General features: G+C 38.9%; 1 protein-coding gene across 7 annotated transcripts in view; it reads right to left on the reverse strand.

The window, feature by feature from the left end:
- Positions 1–19,132, reverse strand: part of FARP2 (FERM, ARH/RhoGEF and pleckstrin domain protein 2) — a 64,101-nt gene that overhangs the window by 8,840 nt on the left and 36,129 nt on the right. For all 7 annotated transcript variants that reach the window (XR_014157080.1, XR_014157081.1, XM_081864103.1 and 4 more), the window contains exons 14-20: positions 8,532–8,695; positions 6,644–6,733; positions 6,192–6,325; positions 5,698–5,779; positions 5,033–5,270; positions 3,658–3,788; positions 1,305–1,373 (exon numbers count right to left, since the gene is read on the reverse strand). Coding sequence is in view for 5 of the 7 variants with exons in the window: in XM_081864103.1 (XP_081720229.1) it covers positions 1,305–1,373; positions 3,658–3,788; positions 5,033–5,270; positions 5,698–5,779; positions 6,192–6,325; positions 6,644–6,733; positions 8,532–8,695 (908 nt within the window). In the remaining 2 variants the exon portion in view is untranslated. The remainder of the gene's footprint in view (positions 1–1,304; positions 1,374–3,657; positions 3,789–5,032; positions 5,271–5,697; positions 5,780–6,191; positions 6,326–6,643; positions 6,734–8,531; positions 8,696–19,132) is intronic.

Below are 19,132 nucleotides of genomic sequence, written 5' to 3' on the forward strand. Positions count from 1 at the left end.
TGCAGTAGGAATTTGAAATTGCCTGGAATCAGGCAGAGGAACCATGCACAATTTATCCCTCCTATTGCAGCCCCAAACAATACAGCTCACACTGTTCAGGGGGCTCCCCAAACCTTTGCAGAGGCCACAGAGAGGGCAGAGAAAAATAGCAAAATTTGTTGGCAAGCTGCCCTCCACACATACAACCATTGGATAAATGCCTTTGTAGCTTTATTTGCAAACCAAATAAATTTGCAAACCAATGTAAGTTTTCTCTTTAAATTGTGCTGCAAGTGGTTCACAGTAAAGCATAACAGTAACAAAGCCAACTATCACTGTCTGTTATATTTCTCTGTAAAAGTATTTAACTTTTATCCACTCAAGATATCTGCATTACACTATGCTTACAGTTTCTCGTTGTAATTATAGGGCACAAATTATTACCAACCGGTTTTCAGTTCATACATGATTACAAAGAGTCCTTCAACACCAAGGGAAAAAACCCTGTAGTTTTTCTGTGCATAATTAGGATCAAGCAAAGAGACTGCTCAACTAACAGAACCCACTTTCTTTTCTTTTGGGAGCTCCTTTAAGGAACGGATCCTGACAACATCAAAATCTGATGAGGAACAAGAGCACATACAAATTAGTTGCCCACACGGCAAATTGAGAATATGAGAACCACCCTGCTGGATCAGATCAAAGATGCATCTCGTCCAGCAAACTGTTCTTAGAGGCCAACCAGATGCCCATGGCGAGGCCACATGCAGTAGATGAGCACAGTAACACTCCTCCACTTGTGTTACCCAACAACTGGCATTCAGAGGCATTCTGCTTTCAATACTGGATGAAGTACAGAGCCATCATAGACTCAAAAGAATCTTGGAGTTGGAAGGGACTCTGAGGGTCATCTAGTCCAACCCCCTGCAATGCAGGAATCTCAGCTAAAGCACCCGTGACAGATGGCCATCCAACCTCTGCTTTAAAATCTCCAAGGAAGGAGAGTCCACTACTGTTCCATCATGACAAGCAGTTACTGATCAAGGGCCATTCTGCTATCTATCTCTTGAGGATCCAGCCCCAAGTCAGGGTTTGGGGACCTACCTATGCAGCTGCCTCACATTTCCTGAAATGTTCCATGCTGTATACAAAGGCTTCCTTATATTTTGGCTGTGAAACAACCGAGGCTCAAATAACAAAGCCGTACTCCTCAGAATATGTACACGAAACTTAAGTCTTGACCAATCCCAATCAAACTACTACAGGGGAATGGGCTCCAGAAACCTCATTACGAGTTGAAATCTTGATCAAAAGCATCAGCTCACCAGAAAGAACATCCTTTGCTGTAAACCCTTTTTGGTAAGCTTGTATAAGCAGCCTTCCCGGATAAATTCCTGTGGGGAAAAATATACAAAGCTTTAGTACATTTGATGGCTCTTCTGTGAAATGCAGCACTCTCTACTTCAGGCTTGGGGCTAACGGTTTTCGGCCTGAGGACTCTCTTACAGTCGCCCACCTCTCCGAGGCCTACATGCCAGTGGTGGACATTGCCAGTGTATATACATGTACTAAACATACAGACCCCACTCACGACACATACAGTAAGCACAATGCCAGACATACAGGCACACACCATACTCTTCCCCCTCTCTCACACATAAGATCACACACACACTCAGACTGCCTGTTACTTTGCGTAGACTGGTTTGTGCAAAGAAAAACAAAACATTTCTCCCCACTTCAGAGTGTGTGTGTGTGTGTGTGTGAGAGAGAGAGAGAGAGAGGTGAGTGTGTGTGTGTGTGTGTGTGTGTGTGTGTGCATGCATGCGTGGTAATGCTGCCATTTACTCTTAAAGAGCAATGAGCAGACAAAGGCTTTATCTTTATTCTTGATGTGATAGTGCTTAACACTAAAATTGCAGCAGACAGACTTGCCTTGCCTCCCGACCACACCAGGATATAAATCTGGCCACTTCCCACGGATTGGCTGGCCAGATCTGGGCTGTGGGTTAGTCACCTCTGCTCTGATTATTGCCCTCATCACCAGCAGCACCACTTCCAGTTCTCTGCTGGAAGTGTGCCACTAAGCTACAAAAGGCATCTAGGCCACCAGAGCAAACTTATTTAAAACAGCTAGGCTGTCACAACTTGGCCACTCAGTGTTCTATTAAAAGTAAGAATGACCAGGCTCACTACAAATTATGTGATCATCTCTTCCATTTATAAAATGTAAGCATCCCCCAACTTATGCAGGGGTTATGTTCTGGGCCCCTGTGCGCATAAGTGAAATTGCGTAAAGTGGAGAGTACCTTCTAAAAAGCCTCTAAATCTTCCCCCCACCCCAATTCTCCAGCACTCACTCTCACTCTCTCTCCATACAATTCTCTCTTCAATGTGAGTTTAAGCTCTGGGGCTGGCAGGAGGTAGGAGGATGCACTGGAACATGGCTGCTGCTGCGCTACCCCAGGTATCAGCCATTTGGCAGAGAGGCTGAGCAGCCTACACAAAACCCTGCTGTGCCTCCAGTCTCCCCAGGGTTTCTTCTGTGCTATCTGGTGTCCTCTTTGGGCTCCGGGGAGGGTTTCTTTACAAGCGTCAAGAACTCTCCAGCTGACTCCTGCCATTTGAGTCTATTTATATTTATTTATATTCATTTATATGAGTCTATTTATCTATTTTTTGGCACTGCACATATATGCAGTTGCACGCGAGTAGAACATGCGTAAGTGGGAGGATGTTTGTCCAGTTTCCAAAGCTCTTTATAGTGCTGTGGTACACAACTAAGAGGCCTCAAAATGTCTTAGAGGCAAGTACTATTTTCCTGAGGATTTGTCCATGATGAATGAATACATGAAGAGAGCCTGCACACCCATGCATGCATCATACTTGTGCTGGTCCCTGTTACCTCTGTGGATCAGCAATAATTGAAGGACTGGGAAAACTGAAACAATGCCTACGATCCCTGAAATGAAGGCCCTTCAAAGAGCCTTTTCTCACATTGTTTTGTCAACCTTAAAAACATCTCGGTAAGTACATGCAAATACAATTTTTGAATGGTTATTTATGAGAGTTTCAATATTGAGATATATACGGCCTAGGACCCTCGTACTTACGGGACCGCCTCTCCTGGTATGTCCCACAGAGGAACTTACGGTCTTCAAACAAAAACATCTTGAAGGTCCCAGGCCACAGAGAGGTTAGGCTTGCCTCAACTAGAGCCAGGGCTTTTTCGGCTGTGGCTCCGATCTGCGGGACTTGACATCTTTCCGCAGGGCCTGCAAGACAGAGCTGTTCCACCAGGCCTTTGGCCAGGGCACAGCCTGACTCCCTCCTTTGGCAATCTTCACAGAACTCTAGCCCAATGGTTGCCATCAATTTGATTTGAATTAATTTTATAATGAAATGATTTTAGAATGTTGTATTATTTTATTGTTGTTAGCCGCCCTGAGCCCGGCTTCGGCTGGGGAGGGCGGGATATAAATAAATTTTATTATTATTATTATTATTATTATTATTATTATTATTATTATTATTTGGAAATAACATACTGGATTTCCCTAGTTCTGAAATAAACCAGTAAAACTTCTAAAGCCATCATCCCATAAAGGAAGAAAGCAAGAAGAAAGGTCAGAAACAATTGAAGTACACAGGTCTTAAAATATGGAAAGAACTACCTACTCTGCCAGCTGCTACAAGGTTATCAATGCCAAGCAGGTCGTGCTGTAACTCTGTTAGCTTCTGGAAATTCTCCAAACGGATGAGACTGTTTTGAAGCTGTGATGTAATTTCTGTGATTTCTTTCAGTGCATCTGCAGAAGGGAATTACAAAAGAAAAGGTCTACTCCAAACCAACCAATCAGAGAAGCATGGATAAAAGTACAGGCCAAATTGAAGCAGTGTATGGACATTGCTTTTTTCCAAAAGGAAAAATGGAACGTTACATGTACTTATTTAAGAGAAGACGCAATCACAGAAATCTCCAAATGATTGGTAAGTGGACAGACTAGCCTAAACATACCAGACCATGCCATTTTAATTAGACCTACCCAAACCTTCCAACAATGCTATGGTATCAACAGCTACTAGTCACAATGGCAGTATTTCCTGCAGTATCAGGGGCTGTATGCTGTTGAATGCCATATTTTGCAGAAGATGGTGGAAAAGTAAGGAATGGAAGACAGAGATTTTGGAAGCAAGCATAGTATATAAGCCCAGGGACAGTAACAGAGATATGTGTAATAACTCTATTTTGGCTTCTGAGACTGTAACCCACATTTCTCAGCTGTCTTTTATTATTATTATTATTATTATTATTATTATTATTATTATTATTATTATTTACAGAGATCCTCATGGTGGGCAGTTTTACTCATGTACTGGGCTTTTTGTGCAGATTTCTTTGCTTACAACTTTCACTAGAACAATTCTTCAAAAGTTAAGGCTGAGACTGTTCCATTATTCTTAATTGCTATAGTACTCAATTTCACAATAATTCCTAGGAGGCAGAATATGTGTCATTCACACGTGTGAATGCCACATTTATGTTTGACAGTAATGAGCTGGTCCAATGTCACACTTATCCATGATATCCAATTTTGCCCTGTATATTATATCTGCAGAATGCCTGGGAAAGGTTGACATAGGCTAGAGGTTAAAAATAACTGAAACCAGATGAACTAGTTTTGTAGCAAGACAGTGGTACCTCGGAAGTCATATGGAATCCATTTCGGAAGTCCATTCAACTTCCAAAACATTCGGATACCAAGGTGCAGCTTCCAATTGGCTGCAAGAAGCTCTTGCAGCCAATCAGAACCTGCGGAAGTCACATCAGACGTTTGGGTTCCAAAGAACGTTCACAAACTGGGAACACTCACTTCCAGGTATGTGGCATTTGGGAGCCAAAACATTTGACTCGCAAAGCATTCAGGATCCAAGCTACGACTGTACTGTTTCTACCAAGACAACTGAATTTCTGTCAGTCAGCAACATAAAATGAAAATACAGAATGTGTCGAGTATTGGCATTGCAGATATTTGTCTGATCTGTCACTCACTCCTGCAGTCGGTGTAGTCCCGATGATCTGGCACGTAGTGTTTGCAAAGTCTCCCCAGGATCAGCTTGTAGTGCATTAACCTCTGGATGGGTTTCAGCAGGAAAGTGTTGAGTGGCAAGTAACACACCTTTTGGAGTTCGAACTCCTTATAAACCATTTCCAGTTTCTTTATGCGCTTAGTTGCTTTCTCTAACTCTGACAGGACTTCATCATGTTTCTTCAGGTAGGTGGTATATTCCTGTAGGATCACAAAAGATGTGGCCATGAGTACAGGCTCTGGCAGCATTTACTTTCAGTTTCACATAATCACGGGCTGTCATTGCACACAAACCAAATCTTGTGGTTTAAAGCAAACTCTGTTACCCAAACAAGACACTTTCATGACCCAGAATTTGAAAGCAGCTTGTTTGAAACAGACTGGAATTTGTTTTAAACCACAATATCTGGCTCATAGGTAACAAATCAGGATTCTATGAAAATGGAAGTCAACACTGCTGAAGACCTCAGTCCAGTCATGCAGGAGCAGCAGGCTAAAAGGTGCATGCAAGAATTTCGCCTGGGCTCCTTCCTTGAGTACACATCGCTAAACAATGATTTAATGTTATATATTAATCAGCCCACTGAACATGAAGGAACACACAGATTCTTGGGAGTTATTTCCCTACCTTTAGCATATGCATATTTTTCAGCAAGACATCACCAATCCGTTGATAATCTCCTTTCGTGGGAGCGTTGGAACGTCCCTCCCTGCAATGAGAGTGTGAGAAGATTGTGCTACCGCTCTTGGGAAATTGAATCTTACAATTATTTTCCAGTAGAAACTAAAGCATACTAACAATAACTATATTTCCAGTAGAAACTAAAGCATACTAACAGTAACTATAAAAGTAAAGAGTTCCAAAACTGTTTCCATTCATTTCTCAGCAAACTAACCATGTTTCCTGTTTCAATTTGTAGCCCAAATTGGAGTCTCAATAATCATTTTAAAAATGGAAGAAAGGGGTTAACACTGTATGCTATCAACTAAACTTATCTGAAGTTTATATGTATTTTGCAAAAATAGGCATGCCAGACCTGAAAATTTAAAACAAAGAAACCATATTTCTACTCCTTTTGACCAGAGTCAAATGTTTGCCTTCACAATGCTGTTAACACTTACCATAGTGCTAGCCGCTCTTCAAGCTCTTTCAGAAAACCTCTGTGAAATTCATAGATGGGGTCTATGTTTGAGAACAGCAAGGTCATGAGACCTTCAGGCATGGCATTTTCCTTGACAACTGCACTGCGGAACCACTGCAGAGGAGAGATAAATAAGAAGCAGATGTTTGGCTTCCTGTTCTTGGTATCAGCAATGTAAAAAGTATCAAAGAACCCAGAAAAACAACAACATGCAAACAAATTTAAACAATATCAAACAAGTCCTTTGGCAGCAGACACATACTCTAAACAAGATGCACAAGAGACGTTTTGCAAATATTTCATCCGGCAAATTCCAGTTTATAACCAATTTTACCCTGAGGCTAAGGGACTGCAATAACACACAACTCACAATTTACACATACAACTATTAAAACAACTCTTTTTAGGGAAAAGTGGGTTTAAATCACTTACTACAGTTAGGACTTCCAAGTCTTTTAAATAAGTTCGTTCAGTAGCAAGAATTTCTTTTGCAATGAAATAGGCTTTGTCTGCTGGGTACCTCTGAAAGATAAAAGCAAATCCCAAATAAATGAAACAGAAAATGTTTCTTATTAAGAAACCTTGGTGGAGCTATATAATAAGACTACTTTGACCATCCAGATGTGCCAATATAAAAGGAGAGCCAAAACCAAAGCCTCCTGCTCTAAATGGCTTTGAAGTATGTGGCTTTTAAAGGAAATATTTGAATCAACTATGCCCAATGTGTTCTTCAGGTGAGGCAATAGGAATCCTTAACCTGAGATGTGAATATGAGTTTCATTAAGCCACACCCTGATCCTGATCTAGACTTAGTTGCTTGAAACACACTGTTACCTGTGACCAAGCAGATACAGTAAGAACTAACCGGCAGTGGTGCTAATTCACAGATGGGATACAACTGGTAGTGCACATTCCTGGCATTGATGGTAACTGGCATTCTCAACAGCACTGTCCCATACTGACATCAAATCTGTTTGGTACTGGCATGAAATATTCCCTTTCCTCTGCTATATGGGCAGGAGAATGGACTGCAGATACGGTGCTGATGCAAAAAGCATTTTCTCCCACCCCACTATTTGGGTCATGCAACAACGACAGCACTGATCCTCTAGGCTGTATGTGTCTGGACAGAGAGACACTGCATCGAAAAGCTTCAACCTCTTTGTCACATTGAGCCTTATAGAAACAGAAACATGGGTACAGGAAGCCACAAATTTGCTTTTTAATACATCTCATCTAACCTCAGATAAGGCACCAAACCACAACCTTGAGGTTTACTGTATTATTTTCAATAGAAAAAGTCCTAGATTAAGATTATGGAACATACTCCAAACACAAAAATGCCCAACCCCAAATTCCCCTAAGTGTAAGATACAAAGTGGGAAGATAGAACTCCTAATTGTATGGTTAATTTCCCTCCTGCTTAGACATGCAAAATAAGGGTTTTGCCTTTCGTTCTAGTTAATTTCATGTTCACCAAGATTGATTCACCAGCATGATTCACCAGCAGTAATCAATATGGTTGTTAAATAAGATAAATTGTCTATGGGTTGAGCTGAGCTTGCTAAACAACAAAACCAGCTCATTCCCACCTGAAAAATGTGTTAAAGAGAAGGATCTGTTTTTGACAAGAAATAGTAGATTAGTAGACTGCAGAAAAGCACTCAGAGAGTTGGAATTAATGTACTTTCTATAACTGTCTCTAATGTTTTACAGTACAACTATTCCCCACAAACAGAAAGGACAAAAATGGTGCTCTTGAGGTAAAGAGAAGCATTTAGTTCATATCTCACTTTGAAACAGCTGGAACAAAGGATTGTTCCTTCTAGCAGTTTTATAGTAGCAAAGTGTCGTGTATTTATTTTAACATAGGTCAAGAAAAACCATTGTGTGGGAAGTTTAATAGTACACAAGTCAGTACGATAGCATAGCACTGGCAGATTTGCACATTGCTAATATCTAGGGCTTATGTATGCTTAACTTTTGCCATGCTCCTTCTATGCAGAGGTCCACACTTTAATGCTCTGTGTCCAAGTGGTTTATTTTGTTTTGTTTTGCCCCAAGCTTTCCCTGTGAAAACCTGTTTTTCAAAGTTTTCTGTGGATTGTGTTTCCTCTGATTGAAATTTAAAGAGTGGGTTTTTGCAGGGAAAGCTGTAGAGTAAAAACAAAAGGGGGGAGGGGGGCAACTCGGACACAGAAGTTTAAACCATGGACTGTGTGTGGAAAGGTAAATGTGAATAAGCCCCAACAAAGAAATCAGAAATTGAAGCAGAGGCTCATGAAACAAACACAAATCACCCTCCTTGTCCTTGCCTTACCTTACGCCTTGCCTCATCCTCTTCTTCTATCCTGGCACCACCAACATCGCTCAGAACAGGACTCAAAAGAGGAGATGAGCCCTGGCCAGGTGTGTTCATATTCACATGAAACGAGGGGTTCAGAGTCATTGGACTCTTCATTACAAAGGAAGACAGCTGAGGACCTAAGTATCACATTAGGAAGGAAGTTGGGAGGAGAAAGAGGTTAAGAATTGGTTTTGCTTCAACAAAATACCACCAGGCACATCGCCAAATCCACATAACACTTGCAAGTAGTTGTCTCCCCTGGTTTGCTTAATTATTATTATTTTTTTAAATGAGCCCACAAATATTTTAAAGCAGTCTTTGAAAATGTTAGGTACAATTTCCTGGAGGTCAAACTGGAATTAGCTAAGAATTTAGACTTTTGAACAAAAGCAACCTACAACACCAAAAATCCCATTCCCTCTGCTATGGCTAAACAGATCAAGACCACAATATACTGCTTCAACATACTCCTCTTGGAGAGTTAGAGTTCTTACTACTTTCTGCAAACAGATCACAAGAGACACAGTGGCCCTGATAAACAGGGAATGGAAAGCAGGAGAACAAAAATGGGAAGGCTCCATGTTTTCAGAGTTCAGCATACATTTGATTTCAGAAACTGTGTATGTATGGATAGGAAATATGAAACTAGAAATAGGGAGAATGCAGATTGCATGCCCTTCCTGACTTTGGAACCACATAGCAGCTTTTAAATAACTACCCATACTAAATACAGCTTCCTCTACAGTCTTTAAACCATGTTGCATCACTAACTGGGTTGAGATAAGTTATTTCATTTGTCAAGTAATGTTTGAGGGTGTGTCCGGACAGCCGCGGCACAACGTAATTGTTATGTAGCAAGGAATGAAAAAGAAGCTTATCAAAACAATGTTTTAGCATTGTGACAATTACCAAGCTAGAGTAAATTTTCCATTTCTTGTAGCTTTTCTTTAGAGCAAGCAAGCTATTTCACAGAATACTGTTCTCTACAGAGAAGGTGTCTCAGTTTTAATGCAAGCCAATTCCATGATCAGTATCATATAAGAATATCAGGCTGGATCAGGCTGAAGGCCCATCTAGTCCAGCACTCTTCTCACGGTGGCCAGCCAGTTGCTCACGAGAAGCCCACAAGAGGGACTTGAACACAGGAGCTTTGCACGAAATGGGAAATAAATGGCATAGATCCGAACTGCAATGTTAAGCATTCTGGAGCCCTAGCATTGCGATTTGCTACCTAGAGCACAAAACTTCAAAATTAGGCTGTTCATCCCATTGTCCCTCACTTTCAATGCAAAACAGCTTCTCTGCTTATGCATTTTGAAAGTTTCTTGCATTTGAATTATGGCTGACATTTTCCCTGTTATAATTAATATATATTATCATTATTATTCCAATGCTAAAGCTGTTTTGGACAGGGTAATGCCAGAGAGGGCTCCTACGCTGACACCAGTAAGTGCTGCCCCAGATATGTCTGCCACTCCCACTCCAAATTCCATTCTGTACAGCCTCAGAAAGACAGCATGAAGCTTTGTGCTCCGGCCAACATTTATTCTTGATTCCACTGTAAACAGCAAAAAAAAGTTCCACTGAACTGCCCCAAAGTATCCACTCAAAGTGATATTAAGGCCCAGTAATAAACAGGCACATAATACTTTTCAACACTATTTGAAGCGGGATTAAGAAATTGGAGGGCAGCCAGCTGCAAGGCTTCTGCTACAGTGCTACACTACTGAAAGGAACCGACTGCTCTCTCATTTGACTCAGGAAGCAAAGCCTTTTAAAAGTAATGAATGCCAAAAAAAAGGGGAGGCATTACGAAAAGGAGAGGAAGTTTAAGTGTATGCATTCCCACTGGTTAACTCAGGAAGCTAAACAGTGTTACACTTAGGTCACCTGGAAGAGATTCAGAATATCAGGGAAGTTAACTATTAACATTCTTTGGCCAGTCTACTGTGTATTGTATCAGCTCATGCAGTCCCCTGCTCCTCCTCCTGACTTTTAGTATCGTATCTGTAAGATCCAGCGTATTTGTTGGCATTTGTTCCTTGCTGGGAAAGCAGTTTACGGGAAATCTGCTTGAACGTACAAGTCAAATACAAGCAAGAAGCAGCTTGGACTTCCCCCAGTCTTTAGTATTTCATTTCCTTTCCAACAGAAACCGTTCCTCTTTAATGTTTTTTTTTTCTCTCTCTCTCTCTTAAAAAAACTCTGTTTGAAAATGCTGCTCAGTTTCAAGGTTAATATCCTTTTCATTGTGTGTATGAGAGATTGTGAGCAGATGGCATCCAGTACATTATGACCACAATTGTAGAAACAACAGTGGGGGTGAAATCTTTCCTTAAAACACTAAGTAAAGAAAGCTCTGCCAGTGTCTCACACTGCCCATTAGCAGCATTGCATTTTAACAGGTATATGATAAACGAATACTGCTACAGCTTTTCTTTTCTTTTCTTTTTTTCTTTTCTGAAGATGAATTGCTTTTGCCCCACCTCTCATCTTCTGCAGGAAGCAAAAGAATTGAAAAGAATCATGGGAGTGGGGTGGGGTGAGATTAAAGATGGGAGTGGTTTTGAAACAATGCAAATCAGCATGATTTTTACAGTCAGTGACTATTAAAAGGCCTCCCATTATACATGGGAGTCAACAGACAACTTTGCAGCCTGCCTGACAACTGACTGGTTATTTAGAAGGGATGCCACATCTACTTTTGATAATATCATTTCACAAAGAGGGAAAACGTGTGTTTAGAGTGTGAGTGAAAGTTGTGGATATGAAAAGCACATAATGAACTTTAGAAGCAAGTCTTTTGCCTTATAATTAGTGGTGCCTTTTGTGTGTGTCTGTAGATGAGCCTGTCTGACCATGTGTAAAACTGAACTTCCTTTGCCACAGAATCCAACTTCTGTGTTTCCAGAGAGGTCTGCACTTCGAAGCAGTAGTTTTATGTAGTTTTTCAGCTGCAGGTTTGTTTAATTTTAGATGAATGCAAATCATGTCACAGAAGTGGGACTAAAGCTGTAGAGAAGCTAATGCAATGCACAACACCTTCAATTTAACAGCAGTTAAAGGGGGGGTGTCCCCAAGTGTCTTTTGAAAATCTACATCCAACAAGCATTTCCTAATTTGAAAAATTAGAAGTCAAACTACTGCTAAGTAAACTGATTTTCTTGAAAGCAGGTGAGTTTCAGTAGTACCGCAGACAACTTACATTCTACATTTATTAATACATACATTAGTACAGGTCACAATAATGCATAAAAATCCATTTGTACTTCCACCCCCACCCCTCATTCTACAGCAATCAGATGTTAAACCCCTCAAACTCTTATTTATGTATATTAAAAGTATGACTTCTACAAAAGGTTTGTAGCCATCAGCCTTTCTGTTGGACACTGATGCACTGACAAGTTGTATAAACACATTACAAGTTACAGTAAACCAGGCTTTGTTTTTAAAAAGACGCTATACACTTAGCTGATATTAGTATGCATGCGATAAAATGGCAGCAGACACTATGGATACGATTTCACAATAGTTTCAGACCTGATCCTACTTATGTGAATGAATGAAGGCTAGAACCTTCAAAGAGTGCACAACTTAGCAAAAGTAGATTTGTGATTTATTCAAAACGACTTCGGAAAACCAAGCAAGTCCCCAATGTGCTTACACTACGGCTCCATAAATGATGCACCCAGTCTACTTGTCTCTGAAAACTGAGGGTTGGGTAGCTGTCTATTGTATATATACAATATCTTCTTTCAAAAAGAAATGTGACAGCTTCTCAAAAAATACAACAGACTAGCATTCCAATCCCACACACGGTTTAATACCATAAAAAAACCCCAAAAAATGCAGATATGAAAAAATGACTCCTGAATATCCAAAGAGTCTGATTTTTAGGACATGTTATTTGCACTATTTTGAACAGAAATCTATTTTCTACAAGCTGTTCAACCTTTTGACATGAGTAATCAAAACAGGATTCTATAACCCCTCTAAAACTGAATACCCCATTGAAAAAGACTCATTGCCATTATTCCTCCTCTCCATGACCCTATTGTAAGAACAGAATTTGCTACTTCAAGCTGTAAATAAACCTTGATGCCGTAGCCCCTTCTTATAAGAGGCTGAGGCCTTTAAAGAAAAGCAATTCATTCTTTGCCTTATGTCTTCCCTTTCTATGACTGCTACAGGTATAGACAAGTACAAAAGAAGGAATTCACGGTTGCACAGAGACAAAAGTAAATAGCATATCTGCAAGTGCCACACAGATACCAAGTAAGGAAACCCCCAGATCTTGATGTTTTTTGCAAAAAAGAAAAAAAAGAAAAAGAAAAAAGAGGAATTGTAACATCTTCTGCTCTCACCCCTAAGTAGTATATGCAAACGAAGTGTTTGCACACTAGTAAACTGAAATAGCATTTTTACCCATGCCATGTGTTCTAAGGTGCATATTTTACTTACCTGCAATGGTAGTTAAAGAACTGGTTCTGTGCATTCATATTTACAGAACACAATTCTCTGTATGGTTCCATAGCACGATACCAAAAGCACACAGATACTCTCAAAGAGGTTATTAACACTCCCAAATAGCATTTAAAAATGGAACAATATTATAATGAGAAGGTAGGGTGCATTTCCTTTCCCAAAATATGATGAACCTCTTTTATATTCTGTGTCTGAAAATAAAAAGGGCCCTTGATAATACGATTGTCATTACAGTACAGTTGCATCCAGTGCATCAGCTTTACTCCTAAGGATTAACCTTCTGAGGAATCATATTTCCAGGTAGTATAGTAAGCACTATTTAAATAAGAAGTTCTACCACTGTGTCAATATACTGTTTCCTACATCAGGATGCATTTTACTTAAATTTGAACTGTCAGAAAAATGACCCTCTTCAACTACAAAACTGGTAGCTATATTTGGCTTGGGAATCACTGATGGAAAGCAATGCTAATTCAAACTGAGGGCCAGTGCCTCCGAATAGCCAGTGGTGGGGAACTTGTGGCCCTCTGGATGTTGTTGGAATAAAATTTCCAACCTTGGTCACTGACCATGATGGGAGCTCTAACTCCAACAATTTCTGGAGGAAAGCAGGTGCCCCAACCCCTACAAGTAGGCATTACCCGTATTATGAATTATTGTAATCTGCCCTCAGTGACACCAGCACAGAGGAAAAATTGACTATTTGAAGATATCAATATTGCTAGGAAAGAGGAAAATGTTAATACTGGTGTCAAAATTTCAGCCAACTGGGAATGTGCAGAGCTCACAACTGAGTGCCAACAATGCTTGAATATCAAGTACTAAATAGCTGGACACAGGGCACTTGAATGTGTGTTGTAGGAACTTTCTGTATGTAGAATAGTACTAAAGTGTTACAGCCTGCGTTGTAAAACAAAGAAATGAGAAAGATATGAAAATGTCAAAATTGTTGAAGAAATACTTTTTTTATAGCAAGTTTTGAGGATTTTTGATCCCAAATCCCAGGTGGTTTCTTGTATGTAAGGGGTCCAGCTGTATGTAGTTCACTGTGCAAATTAAAGCAATACTGTCAAACAAAAATGCTAATCAAGTATGGATAATGAAAGAGCAGCTTTAAACAAGAGAGACCATAAAATATTTGGATATGTAGAACACTTAATCTGCATAGGCTACTTAGATATTTCATGGCCTATCCCGTAAGTTAAATGTTGGTGAGCTTCACGGACTAATCTGCCTGAAACAAGCTAAGTAGATTTTTACTTGTGTTTGTGTATATAGTTTATACTATAGATTTTCATAGAATATGTAAGACTAAAACAACTTATGATCATGGCCAGCTTGGTTTAAAGAAAGAACAGAGTAAAAATGGTTCAAGATAAATTCGCTGTTGTATTCCAGAATAAATCGTTGCATTATAAAGAGCTACTACACTTCCAAAGTAAGGCAGCCTTACAAAATAAAATAGTAAGCCTTTTTTAAAAACAAAACCGTTAATGAAAGGTGAAAGCAAATTTATCATTCATATCAAAGACTTCCTCATTTTATTGCATAAACAATTTCAAATTAGTACAAATTTGTAGATATATCATCAATAATTTCAACAGAAAACAAAAAGTATAAAACAAACATCTGGAGTATAAAAATGATCATGATCAAAAAGTTGTAGTAAGAATTTCCAGTCCAATAAATGTATTTTTTTCCTGAATATGTATCAATTGTACTAAGAAACGCATCATACTAAGGCACAAATCATTTGAAGCATAAAGCTTTACTATATGTATGTCCAGTATGTTCTGAACCTTTGCAGTCAGTTGCCAATACAGTTGCCAATACTGTATTTTTTATGTGCTCCACATACTAAAGCTATGACTTGGCCCTAAATATGCCAAACTGTTTCTTATGATCTTAAGTACTGATGAACCATTGAAAATCAAATTCTTCATTAAGTGGATGAACCCCCTAAAATTTCACAAACAAGGAGTAAAATATTTAGCTGGAGCTGAAGTTAAGCATGAAGAGCTGCAAAAAACTCTCAATATTAATTTATTCAGCATGTGCATACAAGTATATATACTGCATTAATTGGTTGGGGAGTTGAATATTAAAGATAAGTGACCACTGTGAGAATCAGTACTGAGACATTTGCAATGAAAGCCTAACTATTGCATGTAATACCTGAACGCTTAAGACTCGGCAAAATGACAATAATGGGAATGAATTACCAACAGGTTTTTAATTAATGCTCTTCTAAAGGCATAACACACACACCATCCATAAGAATATATCTGATAGGAAATTCATTAGTCTTTTAAGGTTAGTAAACTGAATTTAAAAGTGAACCAGATTGCAAAATAAGCATGTCACTACTCAAGTCAAGTGGTAAATAATTATTAGAAAAAGAAATTGCTTTAATAGCAAATTATATACTCAATTCTACAATGGATACAACATTATAAATTATGTGTGGACAGTTCTGCCAAAGCTTAACTGTATATGTTTGTCAATGCATATTCCATCAATCAACTCATCCTTTATTTTTAATTGGGTCAAAATAAATATGTTTAAATGCAGAATGATTATAAACCTATAATAATGTCAGTTAAGAATGCTTTGAGTATATCTGATTAAAATATGAATATTTAATACTACATACCCATGTACCATAAAGTGCAGTCAAATACTTTATCAGTGTACAATGGAGCAAACTCACTTGCATGGATGTTTCTGCAACTATGAAAAAAGCTACCTATTATGTACAGATTTTTGATTTTCCCTAATGTATCTTAATGTCAGAGGAACATTCACTTTGTGAATTTGCTCCCCACCTGCCTGTTGACCCCGAAGCAATCAGCTGCTACTTGCTATAATCTGCAACACACATGCACATTTATTTTAAAAACTGGAATTCTAGGCAAGTTTTTCTACCAACAACCAGGTTTGTACTAAGAGAAGTGGGAAATGAGCAAAACAGTAAAAATAATAATAAAACTAGCAAAATTAACGATATCACAAGATATGACTAGGGTGAACAAAAATGTTCATCTTCTGTAGCATAGATGATTTAATACTGAACAAAACAGACTTGAACTATGACAAGTTTCTCAGAAGAAAGTAGAATACACTATGAGAACTAAGGAAGTGCAAGAGATCTCCCCATGGAGTATAATAAAAAAAGAAATCTTTCTACACACAAGCCCAAGGTCTTCCATGAGGTCTGCAATCAAGAGGCAGAGCAAATCTCTGGTTCCTTACAACTTCTAGATCAGCCATCCATTGTCCACATTCTGAATTCTTTTTAAAAAAACCACCACACTACTGGAAACTAACCAGCTGATTCAACACATTTCTTTTCTGCTATGCATATCAGTCCCAACTTCAATCAGCATAACCTTGCCAGTCCATAACTTCACAGCTTGGAGATAAACAGAAGCTGAGTATGGTATTGTGAAATTTATTTTTAACTATATTTCACTAAGAATAAATAACAAGTTCAGACTTACCTAAAAAGTTTGAGAGTTCAGGAACAATCTCATATTGGGAATGAAGGCAATTTAATGTGTGCAAAACAGAAAAACTATGATGTTGTTAAAAAATACTATTTAAATAAAAATGTTAGATGTTCACAGGGAAGTACCCTACAAGTACTTACAAAACAGAAGGGCATGGAATCCAAACAAATCCTGAATATTTTACTTAATTTCAAAACATACAACATATTTAAGAACAACAGCTACTAGAAAAGCCTCTGGGGAAGTTAACAGGCACATCTAGAAAATGCACCTGCATTTGACCAATCTTGTATTTAATTATGATAGTTTTGAATAAAATATGGGTGTTGTGCAATGCTCCAAATGGAAAGGAAAAGGTTGTTTGATTTTAGTAACTGAACTGATCTATTCAGTAGGAAGCTTTAACAGGAAATTTGCTGTACTGTGCCAAGAGTTCAGAAGTGGATTGCCATAGATATGTTGTTTCTGAGAAGAAATACAATTACCTCACCACACGACCTGGAAGCTATACGCCGGTTCCCTCGGCCAATAAAGCGAGATGAGCGCCGCAACCCCAGAGTCGGTCACGACTAGACCTAATGGTCAGGGGTCCCTTTACCTTACCATTTACTAACTGAAGTTATTTGTACAATCTCAGCATGTACCACCAGTCATTGATCACGACCAATATCTAATTTTAGAACTCCTAGCCTGTATCAGCAAAGGTGCATGTATTCTTAACTTTAAAATCTTACTTAAGCAAAGTCCTTTCTGAATTATGGTTGGCAAAAGTGGGGAAAAAACCCTTTAATCTAGTAATATAACTTTATGGCATCACTGACATAGCTTTAGAATAAGCAAAGCAATACTTAAAATCCAAGTTAAATATAGAATATGAAAACCCAAGTTGCAGATATTCTCCACATACCCACATGAAGCACAATCTGGCCCTACAGAGTCCTAGAGGGGCAGAGATGTCTGATTTTAAAAAAATCTGACATCTAAAGATTGCATTCCATGGTACAGTAAGCCAGCAACTTGTGCACATCCAGCTTTATGTGTTTGGCCAAAACAACAACAACAACACTTTTTTAAAAAATGGAAGGGATGTCCTGGGGAAAAGACTTTGGCAATCCCACCTGTGTTTGAACCCAGTGTGTTTTGCCTTTATGTGATTTGGCTTCAGGCGCGATCCTTGGAACGTAACCCCCGGGTTAAGTTGCGGGTTTACTATATGTATTATTTAATGTGCTACTACCGCAACTAGTATAAATTCTTGATGATTTAACCATTTCAGGCACATGGAGCATATCACTACAGGTATGATAAACTACTAGTGAAAGTGAATCTTGTATGTGGAAAGACTCAGAACAAAAAGCAAACTAATTGGCAGCCCGAAGGCAATTGCTCCATTATGTTGAGCTGCACACTGATAAAATCAGTCTAATAAGAATTTGGTCAGGAGAATTATGAAAGTGGTTTTTTAAAGTATGATAGGAAATCCACAGTGAAAACACAATTATCACAGAGTATACAAACCAGATGTGCCTGGTTCCCCACCACCACCACAGAAAATCTGGTGAAGTTCATATATTGCACAATCTTCCCTTTCACACAGGCATAATTAGGAAATTATAATGGAAAGATACACAAGCCTATTTAATTAACTCAAGATATAATCCTTTCAGACACAGCCCTAACAGTATTTTAGTTTATTTCCTGTACAAGGTTTGCTTTCCTGCTTTGCAACTTAAATACATTCTTCAATGTCTATCAGGAGACCTGAGAGAACCAGGTTTGCCTTCTCTCTTACTGCCATAATATAGTCTTTCAATATCACTTGTATATTCATAGTCTAACAATAATAAGATCATTTCCTTGAAGTAGTACCATCTTCAAATAAAAGCTCAAGCAAACCTTTCATATTGATTCAGTTAAGTTACAGCAGGGATGAGGAATCTGTGGCCCTCCAGATGCTGTTCCACTCTATCTCCCAAGGCCAATAGCCATGCATGATGTGATTTGTAGTCCAACTGCATATGGAGGACCACAGGTTCCCTATCCCTGGAGGACCACAGGTTCCCTATCCCTGTTATATAGGCTTGTTTCTGCGGAGTAATGTGTTAAAATTCTAACAAAGCACCAACAAGGAAGCACAAAATATGCCAATGGCCTTTCAAGACATTTACTGCTCATCAGCAGCGATGCTTTGTAGAGGGTCTGTTATTTGCAAAGTGTACCTAAGTTCAAAATTCAGTGATGCAGTGACTTTCACCACAGATGGTTTAAACAATTGCTGGGTGATAAAAAATGCATAGTACAATACATTAGAAAAATCATAATGGCTAGTCTGCACCACTGACATCTACACTTCAAAGTAGCAACTAATTTATGATGGCTTGAGAAAAATTGGGATAAGGATTTTAAAAAAGGACATGAATTTGAAATCCAATCACTAGAATGAACCAGGTCAGAAACAATCTACATTATCTTTTCTCTTTCAAAACCAGATTCCTGAAAGCATAAATTTACGTAATATCAACCAAAATATTAATGGCTTGTGTGTGTGTCTTCTGTTTTATCTTCCTGGGTGAGATTCTT

This window comes from Podarcis erhardii (genome assembly GCF_964252035.2).
Source record: "Podarcis erhardii genome assembly, chromosome: 5".
NCBI classification, from domain to species: domain Eukaryota; kingdom Metazoa; phylum Chordata; class Lepidosauria; order Squamata; family Lacertidae; genus Podarcis; species Podarcis erhardii.